The 26,445-nt window shown below is 44.7% G+C and overlaps 2 protein-coding genes across 3 annotated transcripts; one reads left to right on the plus strand and one right to left on the minus strand.

Moving 5' to 3' along the window:
- Positions 1-515: 515 nt before the first annotated feature.
- On the plus strand, positions 516-15,305 carry UBE2Z (ubiquitin conjugating enzyme E2 Z). Its single transcript, XM_027872677.1, has 7 exons — positions 516-826; positions 2,497-2,569; positions 3,938-4,125; positions 6,285-6,396; positions 8,026-8,138; positions 11,194-11,284; positions 13,171-15,305. Exons 1-7 carry the CDS (start codon positions 516-518, stop codon positions 13,339-13,341), a joined length of 1,059 nt encoding a protein of 352 aa, XP_027728478.1. The 3' UTR covers positions 13,342-15,305.
- A 1,055-nt stretch (positions 15,306-16,360) lies between these two features.
- On the minus strand, positions 16,361-25,394 carry SNF8 (SNF8, ESCRT-II complex subunit). 2 transcript variants are annotated; one of them, XM_027872679.1, is made up of 8 exons: positions 25,289-25,393; positions 24,992-25,042; positions 22,935-23,073; positions 22,221-22,325; positions 20,713-20,785; positions 19,607-19,748; positions 18,632-18,706; positions 16,361-16,593 (listed from the first exon to the last, which is right to left on the minus strand). In XM_027872679.1, exons 1-8 carry the CDS (start codon positions 25,340-25,342, stop codon positions 16,456-16,458), a joined length of 777 nt encoding a protein of 258 aa, XP_027728480.1. In that variant the 5' UTR covers positions 25,343-25,393; the 3' UTR covers positions 16,361-16,455. The 2 variants fall into 2 exon arrangements, with proteins under 2 accessions (XP_027728480.1, XP_027728481.1); XM_027872680.1 differs by lacking the exon at positions 22,221-22,325 and having other exon boundaries at positions 25,289-25,394.
- Between the last annotated feature and the right edge of the window lie 1,051 nt (positions 25,395-26,445).

Below are 26,445 nucleotides of genomic sequence, written 5' to 3' on the forward strand. Positions count from 1 at the left end.
AATATTTTAGCATTATAAGATTTAGAACTAGAAGGGGCCTTAGAGATAATTTGGTCCAACCGCCCCATTTTACAGATATGGAAACTGAGGCCCAGCAGGGTGCCAAAGACTGCGGTTTTCCTTTTGCAGAAAGCTCTAAGACTTGAAGGCTAGCTCTGGCCTGCAGGGCTTTTCCTTGGGGTATGGCACTTAAAATGGACCCAAAGGTGCTGATCCCTTCTCCCCCCTTCCTGGGACTTCAGCCCCGGTCTGCATCCCCGGGGAGCCTAGGGAATGCCCCCGCCCAGCTCGGAGCCCTCGGTCTCTCCACCCCTCCCGTCCTGGAGGACCTCGTGTGGACACTCTTGCCCCGTGCTTCTCGCTGGTTGGGGCTGGGCGGAGTCTGTGGGGCCGGCCGGGGAAGCGGAGGGAGGGACACTCTGGCCCGGCTCTCGGTGGTGCGGGGGCGGAGGCGGAGGGAGCGGCCGCTCTGGCCGGCGGACTCGTTGGCGTGGAGTCCCGGAAGCGGAGCGGCGATGGCGGAGAGTCCGTCTGAGGAGGCGGCGACTGCCGGGGCCGAGGCTGCGGGGACCCCGGGCCCGGGCGCGGGCGGCGGCGGTAGCGGCGGCTTCGGGCCGCCCTTCTTACCCGACGTGTGGGCGGCGGCGGCGGCGGCAGGCGGCACCGGCGGGCCGGGGGGAGGCCTGGCCCCGCTGCCCGGGCTCCCGCCCTCGGCCGCTGCCCACGGGGCCGCGCTGCTCAGTCACTCGGCCTTCTGGGACCCGACGCTGAGCTCGGACTGGGACAGCGAGCGCGCCGCGCCGCAGTGCCTGCTGCGGATCAAGCGGTGAGTGCGGCCGAGCGAGGGCCCGCCTGGCCCGGCCCGCCGCAGCCGCCGCTCCTCGCCCGCCCCGGCCCCAGCCCCGGCCTGGGGGCCTCCCGAGCCCCTCGCCCGGGCTCCCGCATTTCCGATCCTCCCTTTTTCTCCTCCTGCTCCCTCAGCCTCCCCCCTTTCAGTTCTCAGGGCCCCCCCCACTCTCCCACCTCTTCTCCCTCTCTCCAAAATCCCCCCCCAGTTTCCCCTTCCTGCCCCCCAACTCTTTATACAGTCCCAACTTTTCCCTGAGCTCTTCTCCCTAAGTTCCTTCCCTCCTCTCCCTCTTCGTCTCCCTTTCTTTCCTTCTAACCCTCCCTCCCTTCTCCCCAACACCCGCCCTCCCTTCTCCCCAATTCCCCTTCCTCTCTTCCCTCCTCTGCCCTCACTCTCTTCTTCCCAATATCCCTTCCTTCCCCCATTCTCTTTTCCCTCTCTTCCCTCTTTTCATTCTTTCTTCCCTTCTTTGCCCCTCTTTTCCCTCAAGCCTTCTGTGCCCTCCATTCTGTTCCTTAGCCATTCCACTACCCCATCCCACATTTTTCTTTTTTCCTGGATCTTCAATTCCCTTACAGCAGGTATATACCATAGAAATGGGCTGCAACCTTTTCCCCTGCCTTTGTTCCTGGAGGACAGCCTCCAGTCCTGAAACTTTTTGTCCTGTTAAACTATTTCTTCTCCCTTCCTCTTTCCCTGGCCAGCTCTAGCCCTGTTATCCAGAGATCCCTAGGCTCAGTATTTTGTAAGTTGATGCCACATAAAGACATTTTATTCTATCAATGGAACCCTCTCTCCCAACCTTAGAAATTCATTTCCCTTTCCCAACCTTTGTAATTCCTTAATCAAACCTCCAGCTATCATTTATCTTTCTGCTCCCTAGCTGTCTGTCCTGTTTAGACTAAATCTTTATTTTAGTGATTTCTGGTTCCTTCTCAATTGGGCCTGTTTCACCTGGGGTGTTTTATCTTCAGCTTGCCCCTAGTTCTGGAATGAGGCCCAAGGAGCCACTTGTGGAAGTCCTCATATTTAATATTCCTAGTGTGTAATTCCCAGTAACCTCAGAAAAGCAAATCCCCCCATTTTTTCCTAAAGTTAAATCTCAGTGTTTCATTCCATTGGTCTGTTTCCTGGACAGAAGACTATATCTAGCCTCATTCCCCACCCCATTTCCTAGGAAGATTCTCTTCTCGTACACATTTTTGTTGTAAAGTAAGCATGGTAATTTTGTTGTGTATCTTTTGGAATTAGTTGCATTGCCTTACATTCACATTTTCTTTTTAGTTGGTAACATTTTATTTACAATTCATCCTGAATTTTTTTTTTGCATCTGGAAATATTTGGGGGTGTGCAGTAAATGAATTGTCATGCTACTAGATGTTTTTCCACACTGATTTCTGATGCCATTGTAATCTCCCATTTTCCTTCTTCCCACCTCCCCCTGATGAAATAGTGCCCCTTTTGATAACACTTGGTTTTCTGTTTCCTTCCCATGTATCCAATCTGAGAATCCTTGGCCTGTGAGCCAATGTAAACACTTGTGGTACCACGCACTTAGTTCTGGCTCCTCTTCCCATTTTATCAGCAGCTGCTTTGCTTAAGGGCTTTCCCACCCTTACCGCTACTTCCCCTTTGTTGTTATACAGGGACATCATGTCCATTTATAAGGAGCCGCCACCTGGAATGTTTGTTGTGCCTGATCCCCTTGACATGACTAAGGTAGGTGATTCCATTGAGGGGATGAGTGCAGCCTTCTTTTCCCTTGACCTTCAGATAGATAAATATTGTTGTCTATCAAATCCAGGGAGGATTGGGGAGGGGTGCAGTCTCTGCCTGGATTATAGCTGTGTTCAGGGTCTTGACTAGGTTACTATTAATAATGCCTGGTTTAGTATACTGTCTCCTGCAACATCAGCAGCATTAAACATTTATTAAGTCCCCTGCTAGACACAACATAACGTACTAGGTATAGGGGGCTACAAAAATTAAAACAGCCCCTGTTCTGAAGAAAGCACCCTGAAACCTTAGTGAGTCTGAAGTCTAAGCCTAAAATCCCCAGGCATGTAGACACTTGGGCTTCTTTGCTATCCCTAGCCCCACCCTTGGAAGTAGATTCACACCTAAACCTATGTCAGGCAGAAATGAGTTGCTTAAAGAGCACACCTCTGCTTTCATATTGCCTGAAGCAAAAATTCAACCTGTAAATTGTTAGTATAGTCTTAGTTACTTTGAATAAACTTTTAAATTGATTTTTTTAGTCTTTAATGTGGTTGAAAATGTTTTTACTGGCATACCTTGTCCCTAGTAAAATGCCAAGGACATTAGCTACACAGCCCTTTAGGTCCCAGAATTTGTGCCTTGTTCAGGCCAACTGAGTTTGCTATTCAAGATCATCCTGGGCTGCGGTTTGGGGGATTACCTGGGCAGTGTGTAGGTTCAGTTCTACGGGGCATTGTGTTAAAGAACTCTTCCCTTTGATTTCCAAATTCTTGAAAGAGGCCTTTGAATGTTAATAAGATATCTAAGGTTTTTCTAGTCCTAGCAGTATGTAAATCTGATATAAATTCAAGTTCCGACACCCAGGGAAGGAGAAATTGGCCATTAATTGTGACTGTACATTATAGAAATCCCCATTTCTGAGATTGAAGATCCTTTGAAGACCTAATTGTATAATGCTGCAGTATGGTCTTCCTCTTTGCAAATCTTCCCCTCCCCCTCAATTTGATCAACAAGAGAGGAAGCTGATGACTTAGCTGTCTACCTCACCTCCAAATCTATCCCTAACCTGTTAAAGCATCTAGCCTCTGTCTTCCATTGATCCTGCCCTTCAGCTGAGGGAAATGAAGTAGAATTTTGTTAAATTCTAGGTAGAATTACTGTTTAAGATGGAAATTTTCTGTATTTCTGAGAAGTTTCTTAAATGAGAACAGGGTACCTTTGCCATATGGTGAGGGTATAGGATGGGGTTACAAGAATGTAAGGGGCCCTGCCCTGTGGCATGTGCAGTGGCATGGGCATGGGAGGGTTTGGGGTGGGGGACACTGCACAGTTTTGAGATGGTGCGCAAGATGGGCTTTTGTTTTGCAGATTCATGCATTGATCACAGGCCCATTTGACACTCCTTATGAAGGGGGTTTCTTCTTGTTCGTGTTTCGCTGTCCTCCAGATTATCCTATCCACCCACCAAGGGTCAAACTGATGACAACGGGCAATAACACAGTGAGGTTTAACCCCAACTTCTACCGCAATGGGAAAGTCTGCCTGAGTATTCTGGGGTAAGAGGAGACTTCCAATTAGCTGAGCTGGGAGCCAGAGACTCTTGCAGGCTATTTTAGGTTGTGGGTATCTATTCTGCCTCTCTCAATAAATGGATGTAATTTTTTTTTTTATAGTTAGGTTAAAACTTGCATCAGAGATTGGAACCACATCACATCTGAACCAAGCACATAAAAATTCTGGGCTCATCTTGTTTGAGTACTGTTAATCCCAATCTCATTTCCCAACGTAGAGTCCCCATCCTTGCCCTGAGAAGGTTAGAAATTCAGAAAGATGCTGTGAAAAAAAAAATTCTGACTCTGGATTCAGAGCGCCCAGGTTCACATCCTGCCTCTGATGCTTACTTTCTGCATGTCTTGGGCAAGCCACTTAACCTCCATGGGCCTCAGTTTCTTCACCTGTAAAATGGACTAGATGACCTCTGAGTTCCTCCCAGTTCTAGATCTTTTTTCCTTTGTTGCAGATATAAAAAGTTTTGAAGGTTCCTTTTTATTTGGGGAGTTAGGAGAGTGGGAAAATTAAGACTGCTTTGTCTCTTCTATCCCTTCCTGTGACTTGAAACCAGACCCCCCCACTAGGCTCGTGTGGCAGCTGATCCTGGGAGTCAGAGGATTGGGTCAGTGGCAAGACCCATTTTTAAAAATCCTTCAGAATCTCAAAGTGGGTAATGGTGGTAGAGTCTGAAAGAGAGGGATTTGAAGAGATCTATTATGACAAGATAACTAAACCCCAGGGGAAAACAATCAAGCTCTGTTACCTGTAGAAATGGAAAAGATAATCCATAATAGTGAGTAACCCAAAAATCGTTTCTATTTAAAATCACTTTCCTGGAAGTGTAATATGGATATTACTTCCTAGTTATGTTTTGCTTAGGCCAATGCAAACATTCCATGAGCTGACACCAAATGATGGCAAAGCCAGGGGAAGGAAAAGGATACAGGATGGCTCAAAGTTGTTGGGTCCAGGGAGAGACCAGCCTGAGCCTGGAAATTTGTTAAAGAGAATCTACAAAGTAGAAAATTTCCATTAGGTTCAGGAGTTAACTGTGTTATTATAATGGGTTTTTTTGTGATTTAAAGTGTTATTTACTGACCAGGATCGTTTAATCATGGAAGAATCTGCTTTGTTCCAAGGTCATGAGTCTCTTGGTATATAACGACCGGGGATTGAGGATGGTTTTGAAATGGGATTGCCAAACTGAGAGTCAAGAAAGAGAGCAGTGCTGGTGGAGGGCGGGGCAGGGTGGCTTTTGAAACTAGCAATTTTGATGAGGCTAATGGGAAGAATCACTTATATTTTTGCCCATGAGTTAAGACTAGGAAAGGAAAGTGATCATGAAGCTTGTGTTTATGCCCCAGCCTCAGAACCTTCTTTGCCTTGTCAGGCTGAAACAAATAGTTCTTGTGTCACTTCTTGTTTTGCTGTTATTTCTGCCTACTGGGCTGTGATCACGCAGGTTTAGCTGTGCCTAGCCCAGGTCCCTATGGAAGAAAGGAAGTCTTTAGTTGTTCTTCCCTTCATTGGAAAATGCTCTGTTACATTACTATTTCTATGAGCCTTGAAAGCCTCTTCCCTTAGTCTTTTCTCATTGCTTGCCCTGGCTCTGTAAACCTCAGAGAATCTGATACTCCCTCGGTTCCAAGTATGGAACAGGAACCCAGATGTGTTTGTGTTTTTGGCTTTATCAACCTCCCTGCAGCCTCATTCCTCCCAATAGGTCTGTGCATCTCTCTTCTCCATGTCTTACCATTCCTCAAAAAACAAAAAATATCCACTTTTCATTTGTAATGAGTATTTATTAACTTTGATGTTGATTATCCTAGGAGGCATTTTCTAATTGACCATATTTCCAAGTTAGTCTTTCCTTTTGTGGCTCCTGTTAAATCAGATTTCCTTGATCAGCTAAAAGTCCATTAGAGTTATCCTGCCTGGTTTTCTGTCTTTTTTTCCTTTGACCTGCTTTTTCCACCTTGAGATTGACTTACTTCCTTTTGAATTGGGGTAAGATGGAGACTGGGTAATTCCAGATTGCTAATAGTGAAAGAGAAAGGTTGAGTCCTGTTGCCAGGCCCCTAGTACTTTTGTACTGGCCTGAAGGAGCCATATCTGTCTTCCCCAGCCTCACCTTCTTCCCTTCCCCCTTTGCTGTGTTTTGCAGTACTTGGACTGGCCCTGCCTGGAGCCCAGCCCAGAGTATCTCCTCCGTGCTTATCTCCATCCAGTCACTAATGACTGAAAACCCCTACCACAATGAGCCTGGCTTTGAGCAGGTAAGCCAGCCTTCCAAGTGGGAGACATTGACTACTTTTAATGAGCTTTATGGAATCTGAGACCTTAAGAGGGGAGGGTCTTTTTGTCTTGTTTTAGATGCATAATGTTGTCTGCTGCCTCCTGGGAGAGTAGGTGTAACTGCAGTAGAAAAGGGGGACAGTTGGCCTGTTAAACAAGTTAGTAGTAGATTTGGGACTAGCAGTAGTTTTAATTCTGGACACCTTAAATCTCTCAGTGAAGAGACTTAGATATTTGTTAGTAAGTATGACAATAATGAGATCTGTGTAATGTGCTCTCAGTTAACATATCAATCCTAGGTAGGAGTTTACTTAATAAAGGCATTTGGAAGATTAGTTCAGGGTCTTTGGGGGATGGCCGTCTGTGTCCAATGGATTCATGTCTATACTACCCCTGGCACAAGCTTGAGGTGTTCCCTAGGATTTATACTGAGTTAGTTCCTCTCTTTTGGACCTTTGAAACACCTTTATCTCCTATAGAGCCAAAAGGATCATTAACAAGGGTGAGAGTGAGTTGAGTGTCTACACTATAGAAATGTTATTTGTTACCACCAAAAATAAGGTTAGATAATATGCCTAAAAGATGACAAACTAAATTAGATTATTTAAAGACCTGAATTAGTATCATCTAAACTAAAGGGGATATCTAGACTATTGGCTATTTAAGAATGAAACAAATTCATTCCCTACTCTTAGGCAGGGAGTTAACCACATCTCCTAGATAACACCATTCTGCCCCAAATCATTCTGGCTTGTCTGATTTCAGAGGAAGAAAATTATGGAATGGACTCCGTTGCAGCTGTTTGGAGACTGGTGTTTTGTGGCTCTGTAGGTTTGGAATTTTTTATAGCACCTCCAAACCTATGACTGAGACTGGAGCTGTCCCAGTGGTTTTTTTTTCCCCCTAATCAGAAATGGGTTGTCTTGTATGATAAAAGAGTTATGGGAAGAAAACTCTTCCCCACTCCTGCCCCTCTGTAGCACTCTGGGCCCCCATATCTGCCCAGACTTCTAGATGGCTATTTCTGATGTTATCCTGTGGTAGTGTCATCTGTTGGCTTTTTGCCGTTAACTTTCTGTCAATTAAAAAAAATAATAATAGGAATTAGAGACTTACTTGAATGAGCATCACTATCCATGCCCAGTAAAGATCCTGAAAATATGGCAGAAAGCTAGTAAGAAACTTCCTGCAGCTGCTGCCATGGTATCCTCTACTATCTGAGGCCCTAGGATTCTCTGGGCATCTTTGGGCACCAGGACAGGTCAGCTTTGTTGCCCTGCTTTCCTGATCTATTGGCCCAAATTGCATTGAATTAATCCTCATCCAGCCTTTACTTGGCAGGCCTTCAACTTGAGATTGGAGCCCAAGATGGCCAAAGGAGCTTTGTTGGGTTTGTACATAGCTTGGTTTCCACTGTTAGGGAGCTTAGTAACAATGGTAGAGTACAGTGGGGGAGGGAATAGTTTTTATACATAAGAATGCCTGCCCTGCATCTTCTGTCTCTGCCTGTTTCTGACATGCAGTGCTTCCTTCCTTGTCTTTACTCCCCAAAACTTCTATTGTTTAATATAGGCACTTTGAGTACCAATGCCATTTGTCTTTCACCACAGGAGAGGCACCCAGGAGACAGCAAAAACTACAATGAGTGTATCCGGCATGAGACCATCAGAGTGGCAGTCTGTGACATGCTGGAGGGAAAATGTCCCTGCCCTGAGCCCCTAAGGTATATGACAAAGAGAGTGACTGGGAGTAGAGGGGGTGGGGGTGGGGGGGGACCTCACTGATAGAGTGAGAATCACAGGTCTTCAGTATGCAGAGCATTCTTGTATTGGGCATAGGAGAGGAAAATATAAGTCAACAAGCATTTATTAAGTACCTACTATGTGCCTGGCACTGGGCTAATTGCTGATGATACCAAAAAAAAGGCAAAAAACAGTCCCGGTCTTTTAAAAATTAATTAATTTATTTTTAGCTTTCAACATTTACTTCCATAAGATTTTGAATTCCAAGTTTTCTCCCCATTTCTCAACCTCCCCCTACCCCAAGATGTCGTGTAATTTGATATAGGCTCTACATATACATTCATGTTAAACCTTTTTTCACATTAGTCATGTTGTAAAGAAAAATTAGAACCAATGGGAGAAACTATGTGAAAAAAGAAACAAAAAAATAAAATAGAGCAAATAATATGCTTCGATTTGCATTCAGATTCCATAGTTCTTTCTCTGAATGTGGATAGCATTTTCCATCATGAGTCTTTTGGCATTGTCTTAGTTCTTTGCATTGCTAAGAAGAGCTAAGTTGTCTTAGTTCCTTGCATTGCTAAGAAGAGCTAAGTGTATCAAAGTTAGTCATCGCACAATGTGGCTGTTACTATGTACAATGTTCTGGTTCTGCTCACTTCACTCAGCATCAGTTCATGTAAGTCTTCCCAGATTTTTCTGAAGTCCACCTGCTCATCATTTCTTATAGCACAATAGTATTCCATTACATTCATAGACCACAACTTGTTCAGCCATTCCCCAGTTGATGGACATCCCCTCAATTTCCAATTCTTTGCCACCACAAAAAGAACTGCTATAAATATTTTTGTACATGTGGGTCTTTTTCCCACTTGTATGATCTCTTTGGGATACAGACCTAGAAGTGGTATTGCTGGATCAAATGGTAGGCACATTTTTATAACCCTTTGTGCATAGTTCCAAATTGTTCTCCAGAATGGTTGGATAAGTTCACAACTCCACCAACAATTCATCAGTGTTCCAACTTTCCCACATCCTCTCCAGCATTTTATCTTTTTTTTTTTGGTCATGTTAGCCAATCTGGTAGGTGTGATGTGGTACTTCATAGTTGTTTTGATTTGCATTTCTCTAATCAATTGTAATTTAGAAATTTTTTTCATGTGACTATAGGTAGCTTTAATTTCTTCCTCTGAAAACTGCAACAGCCCCTGTTCTTAAGGAGCTCATAGTCTAATGGGGGAGATAACTTGCAAACAAGCGAGATAGATACAAAGATTAATTAGAGATAATCTCAGAGGTCAACTAGGTGTGCAATGGATAGAGTGCTAGGCCTGGAGTCAGGAAGATTCATTTTTCTGAGCTCAAATCTGGCCTCAGACACTTCCTAGCTGTGTGACCCTGGGCAAGTCACTTAACCCTGTTGACCTCAGTTTCCTCATCTGTAAAATTAGCTGGAAAAGGAAATGGCAAACCACTCCAGTGTCTTTGCCAAGAAAACCCCAATTGGGGTCACCAAGAGTCACAGACAACCGAACAACAACATCAGTCTCAGAGAGAAGGCGTTAACATTGAGGAAGATGGAGAAAGATCTCTTGCAGAAGGTCAGATTTTTACCTGGGCCTTGAAACCAGGAAAGGGAGGTGAAGAGGGAAAGCATTTCTGGCATGGGGGACAGCCAGAGACGGGAGTGTCTTGTGTAAGGAATAATAAACACGGAGGCCAGTATCATTGGATTGTAGAGTAAGTGGAAAAAGGGTAAGGTATGAGCAGACTAGAAGTGCAGGAAAGGGCCCGGTTATAAAGGACTTTAAAAGCTGAACAGGATTTGATATTTGGTCCTGCAGACAATAGAGGGAGCCACTGGAGTTTACTGAATAAGGGAATGATTTTGTCACACCATTGTTTTAGGGAGATCACTTTGATAGCAGACCAGCAGCCTGCTGCAGTAGTCTGGGTCTGAGGTGATGAAGGCATGAACCAGGTGGTGGCATTATCAAAGGAGAGAAGGGGCCATATATTAGAGAAAAAAATGAGGTTCCTGCTGGGAGGAGGGGGTCTACTCGCTGTTCCCCAGGTTAGCATATCTTCTGTGTGTCTGCCTTAAACAAAGTGTGCCTAGAATGTGCTCCATCCTCACCTGTCTCTTGAAGACTCAGCTTATGCACCAACTCCTTGGAGAAGCCATTCACGATCCCTTTGTGCTTGCTTGGTCCCTCAAATGATCCCAGGCACTTGTTGGAGAACATGTGGATCCCCTTAGTAGAATGGAAACTCTTTGAGAGCAAGGATTATTATTATTTTTTTTTATCTCTCACACCTTGTGTATATAGTAACCAGTGCTTAGTAAATGCTATTGAATTAGATTGGACAAAGAACTTATATTAATGAAAAGGATTCATTCAGGAACAGTTAAAAAGCAATATAAAAACAGGTGAGTAGCATGTAGGCTGATTGTAAACGTTGGGACAGTAGGGAAAGAAGTGAGCCAAGACTAGGGACTAATCAAAGCTTTCAGGGATGGGGAGGGGGAAGGGATATTTGTGAAAGAAGAGGTAAGCTTTTTCACAGAAATGGGAAGATGATGAGTATGGAATATTGCATATACTCTCATACTTGGTTGATGTGTTGATGGTTTTGTTGAATGCTCTTTTCTTTTTTAACTGCATGTTACAAGCAATAGTTTGCAGGGGAGGGGAAAGGGATATATTCAGACATGAATGTATTCATTTTTAAAAGCAGAGGTAGTAGTGAATAAGCTTGGGGTGGGCAACAGAAAACAGATTGAGTTCAGGTTTCTGTGCTGTCATGGTTGGAGTCGTTCCAATGACCACACTGCCTGGGAAGTTAAGTGTGGATTGTGGAACTTACCAAACTTGGCATCTTGTCCCAGTGGCCTTTTTGCCAAGGGCTGGGGTAGAAAGTTGGAGTATATGTTGAATCTAGCTGTAAGGTGAAGAGACAGGGCTAGTGTGGGCATGGAGTCCCTTCTGTCTCATTCTGCAATCCCATGACCTTGTGTTCACCTTTGCCTTCCAGGGGTGTGATGGAGAAGTCCTTTATGGAGTATTATGACTTCTATGAGGTGGTGTGCAAAGACCGACTACACCTCCAAGGCCAGACAATGCAGGTAGAGCAGCTTTCTGGGCCTTGGGAGGTGGGAAGGGGGCAGGATGAGGAGCAGGGCACAGCTGAACAGGATGGAGAGAGGGAGGGATGTACTGACAAACCAGGCGTGGCATCAACCTCCTGGCTAACTGAAAAGGATGGAGAAGAAAGAGCATCTGGGAGAGAAAACCTGGAGGGGGGCACTGTGTAACCCAGTTCAAGTGTTTGAAGGAATGGTGGTCCATTCTTGGTTCTTTGATGGGGAAGAAGCTCCTTAATGTGAAAAATTACCCTAGATGAATAGAAGAACTCACCAATCCAAACACAGGTGACTGAGAGGGCATTTGAAATGCTTCACTGAAAAATCCCTCATCTCTGAGTGTTTTGGTTGGTCTTAGACTGAAGGATAGGATAGATTTGGTGGCTTCTTAAGGCCTTTTTCTAGCTCTTTGGCAACTGCTTGGGTAAGTTTCTTCCTTCCTTTTGTCCTCACCAGTGGAGAGACAGGAGGATTGTGACAATGTGAAACACCCATGTTTTAGAAATATCAGATGTTCTGTTGGCTGAGGTGTGGCTCTTGGTAAATGTTGCCTTTCACTTTCTCCAGGGTTCAAGTGTCAGGGTGTAGTTAGGGCTATATTTCTTCCTGTTCCCATTTCTCATACATCCTGAGAAGGGATATGTCCCCAGCATATTTTGCATCAGAAGCTGTAACCTTCGTTGCTCAGTAGTTCCAGTATCAGTCCTTAGAAGAAAAAGCATTTTTTTGACTAGATCTATGATTTCATTCCTCTACCTCCTTTGCAACTTTTTAGAGGCTTAGAGAATTGCCTTGGGCACTGAGAAAATTATAAGGGGAGGGCCAGCACCTGGAGAGGAGGTGAGTGGGTGGAAATGAAGCTGAAGTCTGAAGGAAGGAAAGTTTGGAAAATTGATTGCTTCAAAGCAAGTGTAGAGTGGAGGCTTTCCGGATGTAACTCTGGGGAGTGAAAACTGGTTTGTAGTGGCTATAGAAAGCCATAATGGAAAGAGTGGGGGTGGGGGTGGGGTTGGGTTGGAAGAGAGGAGCTGACAGAAGTGATTGGGTAGCTTTTGGTATGATGTCAACAGCAAGTCCCTAATTGGTCAGTTATGGAACCTGTCAGTTCCTGTGTGAGATACCTGCATTGTATCCTGTCTCACTAGCAGTCCAGTTCTTCCTCTTTATGGACAGTCAACTTTTGTCTACCGATTTGGTCCCCCCCCCATCCTCTGGAGTAGACTTTGAAGTTTGTACAAAATGGTTTGTGATTCCTGACTTAGGGTGATAAAGGCAGAATCAAGGATAGAAGGTACTTATATAAGGAAGAAGAGGAATCTTGGCAGGACTGGGTTGGTGGGTCTGCAAATAGAGACAGAGGCTCTATTTTTTTTTTTCCAGTGACTAGAGACATAAGCTTTAAACATTTTAATAATTAGATAAACTTGAAAAGGCTGGTTATTCTGATTCTCCTGACTTTAGGAATAAAGGATAGTCTTCATTTTTTTTTCCTGGGGATGTTATAAAAACTCAGCACTCCTGTGCTCTGCATGTGAATTATCTAAGATGATTATGCAATTCCAGTGCATCTCCCTTTTAGTCCTTTCCCCCTGTTGTTTGCAGTATGCATTGGGGAAAATAAACTCATTTTAATATGTGTCTCAGCCAGATATCCCTGAGCAGGTAAGACGTGGGAGGTAGAATGAGAGGATTGGGTTTAGAACTTTGAGAAAACATTCTTAAATGGAGGTTTTTGTATTGCTTGCAGTCCTTTGCTCTCCTCAGGGAGAGAAGCTCCTGGGGAGCTATTCTTGCTTCCATGCAGTCCCACTATTGTCTCTGATATGAACAATTCAAATCTGACTTTTTTCCTTTCTCTCTTTCCTCAGGATCCTTTTGGGGAGAAGCGAGGCCACTTTGACTACCAGTCTCTCCTGATTCGCCTCGGGGCAATTCGTCTGAAGGTGCAGGAGAAACATCAGCAGGACAGTGCTGAAATAGACTCTGATAGCAGTTCATCTGAAACAGAGACAGATACTCAGGGGAGCTCAAGGGCCTAGGTGCCCCCCACCCCATCCCTGGGATGGAGCGGCACCACATCTCCCTCCAGCTCCAACAGCATCCTGCCTGAGGCAAGAACCAAGGACACTGAGACCCCAGGGTGGGAGTGGGCTGTTGCTTGCAACTTTCTTGGCATCCTGGTACCAAGGACCATTTTCATCCCATGCCTAGGGCCAATCCCAAGGTACTGATACAGGAGAGCCTGAAGCATGGTTCTCTGGCAAAAAACTGACGGACATTTCCAGTGGGGCAGTTTGTTGGTGATAGAAGGCAAAGACTGCAACTCCCAGAGGGGGTTGCTCAGAATAGTCAGTGGGGATACCAGGAAGGGGGGCAGGGTCAAGGGAGTGGGGAGGGAGGGAAACAGGGAGGGTGTTACATGACCTGTCCAGGTGGTTGTCTGGGTGTCTCTCTTTCAGTCTTGAAGCTGGGCCTTCCCCTTGCTTAACCCAACCCAGCCTAGTGTAACCTCCTGGACCTCATTTCCTGTCTGCCACCATAATTTTGTTTTCCCTAATATATAGTCACTGTTCTAGACAGACCAAAGAGAAAGAACAGTGGTGGAGTCTGGGCTACTGGTCAGAAAGCTTTACCTAGCACCCAAGCACCTTTCTCTCCTGCCTCTTCCCTACTCCCTTCTGCTGCCATTAGATGGAGATTTGATTGAGACCAACAAAAGGTCTTTGCAAATCCAGCGCAGGCGCCATGGAAACTGAAAATACTGTTTGTTCCCACAATCACTGATTCTCATGGAAAAGTCCTCAACACTGGCAGCTGTTGTCCATTTGGGGTTAAAACTGTTCTGAGGGAACGGTTTCTTCTGAATTCGCATCTAAACAAGGATATTCTTCCTTTGGAGTGACAAGGGGATTGAAATTTTTTGAGGAGTGGATTGTCCAGCTATTCTCCTTGGTGTTTGCACTCCAGTCTGTGGTTCCCTCACAAGTTCACAGTACTTTGGGACCTGGGGGAAAGCAGTGGCGGCCAGTAGCAGAGGGGAAACAGGACTAAGACTGGAGGACTTTGTTCTGGGCTGTGCATGCTGCCAAATGTTGACTCTTGGCAGGAGAATCATCAGAGGGGAACTCGTCCGCTGGCTTAGTTGGATACTTGCAGGGCTAGCTCTCACTCTCCCTAGCTTTATTTAGCTGCAAGGATCCTTCTGGCTGGTTAACAGAGAAAGACATGCTTTAAGCACTGTAGTGCTGGGCATCTCTCCTCCCTATTTTGGCTCTGCCCCAAGCTTCCTACTGTATTATGTTTCCCCCAGGGGCATCATTCACACAGCTGTTGAGCTAACCCTAAGGCTTTGGTCAGCATCCTAACTACCTGTGAGGGAGAATGACTGGATTCTGTGGAAGATAGGGGTCAGAATTTAAAGGACCTCTGCCTCATGAGTCAGATAATATATACTTTAGATCTGAGGTTCTAGAATAACCTAGAACTATATTTAACCTAAACACTTACCATTGTGGGGATGGAGCTTGTTGGGCAACAGGGGGAGAATTCTTTGTAAGAGATGTAGGGCAGGAAACAAACAGGGTAAAATGGGCTTGGGGAGTAGGAAGAGAACCATAGGCAACCATTAGTCAAGATTGGTTGTTATTCCACTCAAAACAAGTTTCGAGGCTGCTAGTCTACCCAGATGCGTAGGTCTGGGATGAGCACTAGACTTGGCCTCCCAAATTCCCTCAATATTGGAGCACACACAGGGTCGTGGGTGAGTGTTCTTGGTCTATAGATGCAGTGTTGTCCTTCTGCCATTTAAGTGTTTCTACTTCCAAGCGACAATCCTCTCCCTGATCCTGCCATGAGCAGAGCACCTCTGGCATCGTGGCCCAACTTTTATGCTCTAATCTTGAGTTGAGAAAATATATGCACAGAAGTCACTCAAAGAGACATCTTTATATCTGACTGTACATAAATGATTTTTTGTGCAATAAAGTTTGTTTTGGCAGAAGGAGGTTGCTGTGGGTGTGGACAAGCATGGTACCCAGTCCTTGGGTAGCATATCATTGCCAGCACGTGGGTACAGTGCAAAGAATAACTGAACTGGAATATTAGGCTACATGGGCAAGGGGGATCCATTATCATAATAGAGGTTGCCTTCTTTGAAGATGATGCAGAAACCCATTAAATTGTTGGGGAGCTGTTGGTTATTGTTCCTGGAGGACAGATTGAGAAGGGAGTGCCTAAGTGTCCCAGTTAGCAGCTATTAGAATCTTTGCCTGAGAGTGGTTGTCCTCGTTAAGGATATGGTTTACTGGGCCATCTCAGGCCTGCAGAAACTTACTGGAAGATGAAGAAACCCGAGTCTTACATGGTGGAGGTGGGAGGATAGTAAAGGAAATGGTTATTTGCCTAAATATTACTGTCCTGGACTGAGAGAGGAGCCCCTTTGTGGATAATCCAAACTACTTTGGGGTGATATTTTGGCATCATCTTTTTTATTATTTATTTAATAACTCCTATGCTGATCGAAAGAAACAGTTCTGTGAAGACCCCAGGGTAGTACAAAGAGCCATCCAGCTTCTTTCAGCTCTGCTGCCTCCTGGGCAAAATGCTAATCTTCCTTCAAGGTAAAGGAAGTAATAAAGCATTTGGGCTTCTCAGGCCTTACCTGGTGACTCAGACTGTTGGTTCAAAGTAGAGTTGTAAATGGGATAGGAGGGAATTTGATTTGGCAAATCAGTGAATGAGCATTAAGCTAGTAAAAAGCTTGTTCATGGTTTGCATCCCTATAGATGTTTACCAAGTACTTAAAAGAATGGCCTGGGAGACTGAACCAGATTCCAGGGCTCAACTCATCTATGAATTTAGTAGAACTTCGACCCTACACTTCTGGGCCTGAGTTTCTATTTTTGCTCTACCTCTTTCACAGTTACTGTTAGGATAGTAGTATTTTGAAAAACAAAAAAGAATATAAAAGTGCCAGGGATGACAATGGTTAACAAGAACCTCCATTAATAGAAAACCTTAGGTATTAAAAAATCGTTGAGGAAAAGTGGCAACTTGGGACCGTTTTCTTACAAAAATGTTTATTGTTCAGGCTTCCTTGGTAGATCTTGCCCTGTCTTCCTCCATTCTTCCCACTGATCTGCTTCCACCTAGAGTCAGGGGAGGGCCTCCCTGGCTTCCTCAGCTGTGATTTCCTGGGAGTACAGGTCTGTGAAGAGAGCTGGTAGCCAGTAGTGTGCCTCCCCTGGAGCCTGCAGATCCAGCCAGGCCAGCCCTTCTTTCAGTAGGTGCTCCTAGGAATAGAATAGATGAGTTTATATGGAAAAGACAGGTTTTAGAGGCTCTAGGACATAGCAGGCAGAGACTGCATTATGAGAAACACAATCTAGAAAAAGAGGAGGAAAGCACACTCTGGTCAGAGCACAGAATATAGTGTTACATTCTAGGTCCCAGATTTTATGGAGGTTGAACAGCTAAATCCTATCCAGAGGAGGGCAATCAGGGGGCTGAGGATGACTAGAGACTGCTATACAAGGCTCACTTGAAGAACAGAGAGGGAAGATGGACAAGACTGCTGTCTTCAAGAGTCTGGAGAACAAATATGGAGGAAAATTAGATCTGCTTGGCCTCAAAGGCTAGAACTGGAAGTACTGAATGGAAGTTGCAGAGAGGAAAATTCATTCTATATAATGGAAAAACTTCTGAACAATTTGATGTGTTCAAAAGTGCAATGAGCATCCTTGGGTAGTAGTGGGTTCCTCATTACTGGAGGCCTTCAGGAGGTGGCTGGTGACCACTTGGCAGGATGTTATAGTGGGGAGTGAGCTAGGACAGTCTCCAGAGATGGTACAGGAAGGAGCCACAGCCAAATTGAAACCTCCTTTTGCCTCAGTGGGGTTTTCACCCTAAACAGTGCAGATGAGTGCCTTCACCACACTCATATGGACCTTCCACCTGCTTACTGCATGGTCTGAAATTACCTGTTTGGCTTTGTTCCTTAACCAAAGTACAGAGAAAATTGCCTCTTGTTTGCCTGGGTTGTGGGAGGGAAATGAGGACTGGTCTTAGCATAAGATATTAAAAAGATCATGAAGTGATGGGAGAACACAAGTTGTCTGAGATCACAGAGCAAGTTAATCTTGTTTATCGGCAAAACTGAAAAATCCCTGTCCTTACCACCTCCCTTTATCCTCCCAGTCTTGCTGGGGGTGGGAATAGACCAGTTGATAACCAGGGTATAGTATTGTACTTGGAGGTTTACGATGGACTTTCCTCACAACAACCTGGTGAAGTAGATAGTATAAGTATTATTGCCTTACCTAGGTTACAGATGAGGAAACTAAAGCCTGAGGTGAAATGACTTGCCCAGATACATAAGAAGTAGTAGAAGCAGGATTTGAACCTGTATCCTTAGATTTTAAGCTCAGTGCTCTTTCTACTATACCAAAAGATGTGTAGAAAGTGCTCTAAAGAGGTAAAAAGTGATACATAAATGCTTGTAGGGGGAAGAGAAGAGGTCAGGGCTATAAATCCTAGAGATGGATCTTGGGGTCAGCTGATTTAGTCTCCTGCCTTCCAGTATTATCATCATCTGCATTTTATAGATGATCTCTTTGGGGCCCACTGATGTTAGTTAATTGGCTTGTCAAAAATCAGCCACCTAATTAGTAGTAGAGACTAAAACCCAGATATAAAATTTTATTACACATATAAACTAACACCTGTGCTGTATAATGATATATACTGTTAATTCCCTTTATTCTTAAAACAGTATTCCAGTATATACACATGCACACATAGACACACATAAAATTTAGGTATTCTGACAGTTATTCTAGGGTCAGGCTTCCCAAGGACCAAGAGAGGTCTTCCAGTAACAACTTGCCTTCCTGTACACACTGCAAGTTACATAGTAACCCTAGCTCAGGGAAGGTAGAGTCCCTATTTATTTCCTTGGGCACTGGCTTTAGCATCATTCCTGTGGGAGGCACTTATCTGGTCCAGTATCATGGCCTTCTTGGGCAGTCTGGTGAAGCCTACAGATCCTTTCTTAGAATGTTTTTTAAAATGCAAATACACACAAATATACAAAAAAGAAAGCAATTCTCTTAAAATAGTTATAAAATATTAAAAAGGAACATTCAGAACCTCTGCCTTAGAGAAATATTAATCACTAGTGAAAACAGAAAGAACACTATAAGAAAAGGGGCCAATGGACAATCCATAAGGCCCTATTGCTACCCCTCCTCAAAATGAACTAAAAGGATGAGTTCTCTGCTTTGCACGGTACTTCAGGGCCTCATCTCTCCTAACCATTCTAAGCACACTTACCAGCACTTGCCGAGCTCTCTCTGTCTCCCATTTGAGACTTGCTTTGATCTCACTGACTGTCACATAACCATTTTTCTGGAGGGAGGAAGAACATGGTCCAATCAGCAGGGACTGTGTGCTTTCCCCTGACCCCCCCCCCCCCCCCAACCTGGCACAATGCTTTCCCCACTCTATCCCAGGAAAAAGGACTTGGATTATACTGGAGGTAGAGAAAATGATAACTGGGCATAGCCCAAGCAGCAGTGTGTGTGTTGAGTTCATTCCTGAGTTAGAAAGGTCAAGTCCCAGGAAGGGTAAGAGTAGGATGGTGGGCAATATGTTTGCTAGTTTTGTTCTGGGAGCTTGAATGACCAGTTATACTATAACTTGGATCAATTTACTTTTTTTAGGGAAAAATTGGGGAGGGGACCATTCAGATGGCTGGCTATGGTCTCATCTATTATGTTCTACCCACAAGAAATTTTTGCCTCTTAGCTAGTATTTACAAATAATTTATCATTAAAAAAAATATATTTAGAGCTAGAAGGGACCTTAGGGTCTGAGTCCAATTCCCTCATTTTACACATAAGGATGCTGAGGCCCAGGGTCACACAATAAGCACCAGGTCTTGACAGACAAAGGCAGTGCTCTCTGAACTGTCCCTGGGGGCATTTTGGTTTAGTGGCCTTGCTTCCTGAAGCTGACACTGCAGCCTATGTGATCCCGGCCAAGCCACAACCTCTCATGCTCTAGGCGGCTCCCTTAAGACAGAAGCTGCAGATAAGGGATTGTTGAGGAAGTCTCCTTACCCAGGCAGAGGTCCAGATCCAGACCCTATCCTTTATGTACCTGTTACCTGAGTAACTGACTCTTGGTTAAAAAACTTGATGAGTGTGGAGAGGAGGAATACAAGGAGAAATGGGGCAGTTGAGGTGTTTGGGGCTGTCTCCTTTGACCTCTGTGACCCTGCAGGAGCTGGGGGGGGGGGGAAGGTACCTCTGCTAGCTGCAGCACCACAGTATGATCCATGTTGAGTTCAGCTGGAACTGACTGGACCAGATAAGTGCCTCCCACAGGAATGATGCTGAAGCCAGTGCCCAAGGCCTTCAGTTTCTTGATGGCCCGGATGAGGTCATCTCTGAGATGGGGGAGAAGTGATTCAACGGCACCTGAATGACAAGACCAACCACTCCTACCCTTTTAGTCCTGCCCCCAGTTTGCTAGTGTGAAAGCATGAAAGAAGGAACCCCAAATGGCTTAAGATATTCCAGAGCTAGAGATTTCAGTCCTGTGACCCCACTCAGCAAAGAATCCAAACTTCAATCTCTCCTCCCCCGGCCTAGCAAGAAGGCATCTTTGACCAGTCATGGAGAAAGGAGGTCGGGGGCTGCTGGTGTGCTTGCTCTAATCCCTCAGGATTGCTGTTATAAGAGCTGCTTGAGCCCCATCCATTCACACTCTCTTCATTCATATTCGATGAGTAGTGGGTCTAAGTAGTACGTATGCCTAGCAATCCTTTATTGTTCCCTTATTTTCTGAAGATCTATTGCTCCATGCTCTCATACTTGGGGGCTGGCTCCTTGGGAACCTACCATATATTACTATGTATAATACACAATCAACCTCTTATCCTCCCCCAAATTAAGGGTAGGAATATTTTAGGTCAAGGGAGTCTTGAAATGGGGACCATAAACTTGTGTTTTTAAAAATATTTTGTTAACTGTTATTTCAGTATAATTGGTCTCTTTTGTAATCCTATGTATTTTATTTTATTAATTTAAAAACATTATTCTAAGCACGGCTCCACTGGCTTCACCAGAATGCCAAAGGGGAAACACAAAAAAGGTTAAAAATGTTTGTCTCAGGTCAACTAAATCAATTTACATCCCATGTTAAATTGATCTTTCTTCCTTTATATCTTTATATCTCCCTGGTCTCCTTTGCCAGAAATTATACGGACAGGAAGAGATGAAGGTATCTAGCAGTTAGCCAAGCTATTTTTCAATTTTTCTCTAGGTAAGACTGGACTTGAACCCAAAGTGATTATATTTATCTCTAAAGAAATCTGCCTCATCCCCAAAGGAATGGAAGGAAATACCTACTGGCTGACATCCTGAGCAAACTTGCCCCTTCCCTTCAACACCTGCTGGTGTAGTTCCTCCAGAGTGATCAGACCTAAGGGGATGGGACAGTACAAATCAGATGGAAAGAATCCCTGTAGGAGCAGCGGCTATTCACAGGAGTCACCCCAATTACAGATTGGGCCTAAAAGTTATCCCTTAAGTTGCTGAATTCCTTTTGCCCTTCTCCCCCACAAATAATCAACCACGAGTAGAGAGTAGGAACCATTAGGGCCAATAGGACTGAAGTATTTTTTGAGGATCACAGGACTTGAGAATAGAAAATTAAGGACAGTCTTTCCTCTAAAAAGTTCAAAATCTTTTACTGACACTAAGACAATATCCATTCATAGCCAACAGACTTACAGGTATTTTGGCTATCTTAACTAACTTACTGGATCAGGAGCTGGCTTTCAAGTCAGAAAGAGTTGAGTTCGAGTTCTGACTCTGATATATACTAACTGTGTAATCCTGTGCAAGTATCTGAACCACAATGCTCTAGGCCAGGGTTGGGGAACCTTCGGCCTCAAGGCCACATGTGGCCCTCTAGGTCCTCAAGTGTGGCCCTTTGACTGAATCCAAACTTCACAGAACAAATTCCCTTATTAAGGATTTGTTCTGTAAAACTTAGACTCAGTCAAAAGGCTGCACCTAAGGACCTAGAAGGCTACATGTGGCCTCAAGGCTGCAGGTTCCCTACCCCTGCTCTAGGCAGTACTCCTAACACTACAAGACGTAGAGAAGAAGGGGCTAACCTGCACCTATTTATTCACTGAGGAGTTTCCTATACTAATAAAATCCCAGGTCCAAGTCCAAATTCCTATCCTAACCAACTTATGCACAGTTAATCCAATGTGGTCAACAAAACGGTAAACACCTGGAGACTTTTTGGAAGCCTCTGTCCCCTTAGCAGTTTTTGAATGGACTATTTTATCTCATGGCTGACAGCTTGACAGCTAACCCAGCATGGCAGGACTGAGAGTCCTTTTACTAACAATTGGGAAGTTTGCCCAGAAAGATTAAGTGACTTTTTCTAGGCTATAGAGCATGTCATAGAACAAGCCTGACCTACATCCTAGGCCTCTTCTCCTCAACAACTAGAGATCAGACTGGCAAAATGCCATGAAGAGCAAAAGAAGTTATCCCCTATCCTTAGATGTGGAGACTTATCATGGATTCAACTGAAATGGATTGACCAAGCCTTCAAAACAGTTTCTTTAAGAATTGATCAGGGGCAGCTGGGTGGCACAGTGGATAGAGTACCAGTCCTGGAGTCAGGATGACCTGAGTTCAAATCTGACCTCAGAAACTTGAAACTTACTAGCTATGTGACCCTGGGCGAGTCACTTAACCCCATTGCCTCGCCCTCTCCCACCCCCCCAAAAAAGAAAGAATTGATCAGCAGGGACATGGATTAGGTGAACCTGAGAAGCAAAGTAGCCTTGGTGTTTGCGGTTTGGCCACCTCTTCTTCCCAGTAGAAGGCCTCACCTCCATTCCGATGCTTCAGTGCCAGGCACACCTCAATAATCTGAACACCCAGCTCATAATAAAAGTCTCCAACACCCAGCATCTCAGACCAAAATCCTTTCCCAGCTAAAAGAAGGAAGCAGAAAAGCCAAGGTTATTCTGCTACTCCACAATCTTCTCTTCAAAATTACTCTCCAATAAGAAGCCTTTCTTTAACTCTTGCTCACTCCTTAACTCAAAAACCCTTCAACACTTATTTGGTCGTCCCCACTACTAGATAAGCAAAGTGGTGGAGATAATTTAAAAAACCATTTCTACTTGGCTTGGAATGCACTGCATGAACACAGTAGATGTCCCTTCCTAATTCTATATGGCTTAGATACATGTGAAAATGAGTTTGCCTTCTGTGAGCATACAAAGACAGGCTGATAGAAGAGGTGACCTGGAAAATGCTGAGGAAGAGTAATGAAGGGATGATATTAAAAAATCTGATGATAATCCATGAATAGTAATGACAAGCAACCCACTTAGACTACACCACAATCTATTTTTTCTCTATTAAACTGACAGTTTCTTCAGGCCAGGAACTGTCTTTTCCCCATCTGTTGAAGAGCTCTTTAAGGGAGACAGCCTCTGGTTCTCCCCATAAGGGGTCAGTTAATAATGATCTCTAACTGATACCCTTCTCTTCTGAAATTCTGAGGTAGAGTGGAACCCCTAGGGGCAATGCCTTACAGGCCAAGGGGTCAACCCCAATGGTGGCACACATGTCTTGGAACTGCAACCGGAACTGAGGATTCTTCCGGATTTCTTGCTTGTGTTTACTGGCAAATTCTTCCAAGTTGGTCTTGAACATGTCCAGCTGCTTTGACATCTGTGGAAGAGACACAGGGGAATATGAAGGGAAGCCCAGTTAAGCAACAGGCAGGTGCCAGCATTTGGACCCTTAGCCCACAGGCGGAGGGCAGGCTGAAAGTACCTAGAAATATCCATCTTCTGTTCCTCTTACCTGTCTTCCTCCTTTTCTTTACTCCTATCTAACTGCCATGTGAAGAAATGAGCCTCTGTCTTGTTATAAGAAATGAGATTCAATTGGTAAAAAATATTTTAGATACATGGAGTTTACACTATTGATAAGTCAAGGGGAACACTAAATTTAGGCATGATCTAAGAGGTAAGGGTATTTTTTACTGCTTTCTAAGGCTGATGGGGTGCTTGTACTTGGACCTCACTTCCAAGATCATATTTCTCCCTAGCCTCAAGGCACCATCTCTGACAGTTATCTCCCTAGCCCAAAGACCCTATCCCTGGCATTAACACATGAGTGGGCCCGATGAGGTACACTATCTCTCCCTGTTACAAGAACAAGCTGACCTCTGTAGAATTTCCCTTGTACTATCTTGTATCAACAAAACTATCATGTACTGATTCTCAACTATCATTTATGATCCAGAGGTCAAGTTACAGGCAAAACAGACCAAAAATATACCCTTTAGGAACCCTCTATTCCCCCCAATTCCTCCCCCCCCCCATTTCTAGTAGTGAATGATGCCTGTAAGGTTGTATGTTATCACCTAATTAGCATACTTGGAACACAATCCACTGCTTTTCCTATATAAGCTTTAGCATCATTCCTATTAGGTTGCAGGTTCCTTGAGAATCCTTGCCCGCTGTATAGCATAACAATAAATCTTTGCCACCTTGACTTAATGAATGCTTGAGTCTATAAATTCATTCCAGACCACCCTGTCCTGTATTCCAGTCTTTGAGGGGTCTAAACCACTCAGACAGCAACAAAGCCACATAAAAACAACTTGGGAATTATATCTTGTTTTGTATTATACATATTTCTTTTCCTGTACCTTTTACCCTGCCAGCAGAAATCACTGGTTCATTTCTCAAGATGACCTCCCCCCAAAGTAAATTAGTTTGATCCTTTCTTAAGCATGATGTTTGGAAATTTTAATTGATTTACACCTGTCATCTCCTTTATAAAAGTCAGAATTTCATAGCAGTAAAGAACATACGTTAAGTGCTTTGTAAACCTTAAATTCATATATAAATGACAGCTTATGAAGATGATTAGAAATGGCTTTTGTTTTATATACATGTTATAGTATTTCTGGCCTGCAAAGTTCATGAGACTTTTGTGGGTACCTGGGTGTGTATGTGTGTAATTGGTATGTGAATAGTAAATGTCTATCATTTTAATAATATTTTTACATATTAGGAAATGTACAAACCACCCCCACACCCATATTATCTCCTTCCTTCCCCACAACCTTGTAATCTTCATGAGATAATGAATGATGAGTAATGATAATAAATTGACTTGCCCAAATCTTTTTGAACTGGGATGTTCTGAACTGTCTCTCCAATTTTAAAGGTTGAGCTCCAGGAAAAGTAGTGACAGTATGTAAAAAGTTAGTCCCCCTTTTTTGGGGGAGGGGGGAAGAGGCATTAGGGATTAAGTGACTTGCTCAGGGTGAGGCCGGATTTGAACTGACTCCAGGGCCGGGGCTCTATCTACTGAGCCACCTCGCTGCCCTGAGAGTCTCCCTTTTGGAAAGTTAGATGAAGGCAAAAGCCTGGACCCCGGAACTCACCAACTTCTCAGCATGTAACTGTGCGAGCTAAACCAGCCTCCTCCCCTGTTATAGTGGAAAGAGCCCTGGGTTCAAAGTCAGAGGACTTGGATAAGGACCTGGTCCTCATCTGTAAAAAGAGGGCCTTGGACTAAACGGTCCCTTCCAGCTTCAAATTCTGTGACCTTATGACCCCGACCAGCTCACCTGGGCCAGCTGGTCCTCGGCTAGGACAGTGCCTCGTTCCTTATATTTGGCCTGTGGGAGAACAACATTAGGATGAGCCTGGGGATGGGGGGGCTGGGGTTCGGGGTCCCCTCCCAGCCTGGGGTAACCGGCACCGGAAAAGCAGAAAGTGAGGGGGCGAAGCCTGATTTGGGGGTCGCCGGGCCCAGGGATGAAGAAGGCTCCAGCCTGCGGAGATGGGGTGGGATGGGGGTGCCTGGCTTCGGGGACGGGGGCACGAATGGGGAGCTCAGCTCCCGAGAGGCCCGGGGGAATCACCTCAGCCAGCTTCTTCTTGGCGATGGCGCCGGCGCCCACCCCGCGGCGGTGCATCCCTGCCAGCCCGCAGGCCCCCGGCAGTCCCTGCTCAGGGGCTCTGCCGTGAGCCTCTCAACCAGGAAGTGCTCTGCGCGTCATCTCCCCGCGCCGGAAGAGAGGACGCGCAACTTCCTGCGGCCGCCTGCCCTCGCACCCTGCCTCGCTCGTTGCGTGTGGCGAGTCTGCCCCTCGGCCTAGCCCCGCGGGCACTGGCCTTACCTTTTTCCTCTGCACACAATGAACCCCCATTTGTTCTTTTATCCTTTAACTGATTAATTTATTCTTTCGTTCATTCATTCATTCATTCATTCATTCATTCATTCATTCAACAACATGAAGGTCGTGACATCATCTGGTCCCGCCCTCTCATTTTACAAAAGAGGAATCTGAGGTCCATTGACATGAATTTACTTGTCTAAGGCCTAGAAGGGTGTAAGTGGGAGAACTAGGATTTGAACCCTGATTCTCTAACTTCCAAATTAGAGACCTGCTGTTGGCAAAAAGCAATTAGATGACACAGTAGATAAGGAGCCTGGTCCGGAGTAAGGAAGACCTGAGTTCCTTTTCTGTATCATATACTTACTAGCTGTGACCCTGGGCAAGTCACTTAACCTTGTTTGCCTCAGTTTCCTCATCTGTAAAATGAGCTGGAGAAGGAAATAGCAAACCATTCCAGTATCTTTGCCAAAAACAAAACAAAAAAACCAAATGAGGTCGGACGTGACTGAGAAAAAAATTACTAAAGAGGATACAAAGAAACAAAGCTGCTAGCAAGGAGCTAGATAAATACTGTCTGGTGGTAACTGTGTTATAAAGGAGGAGGCGATAAGAAAGGCCCTGGGGAGGGGGCTGTAAGAAATCAGACAGGAGAGAAGGCTTTCACATCTGAGTGGACTGATGGGAGTGTCTGGGAAAGATTCATAGGAGAAGAGATGCTTGAGTTGGGGAAGTTCAATCCAAGTATGGTAGAAGTCTTGGCAAAAGACAGAGTTAGAAGAAGGCCCAGTTGGGTAAAAGACAAAATAACTCAGGTTTGGTTGAAACAGACTATTTGACAGCAAAATTATGAAAGGAGGTTTGAACCAAATTGTAGCCAACCTTGAAGAGTTTGCCTACTA

Source organism: Vombatus ursinus, unplaced genomic scaffold (genome assembly GCF_900497805.2).
Source record: "Vombatus ursinus unplaced genomic scaffold, bare-nosed wombat genome assembly UNPS02014801.1, whole genome shotgun sequence".
NCBI lineage: Eukaryota > Metazoa > Chordata > Mammalia > Diprotodontia > Vombatidae > Vombatus > Vombatus ursinus.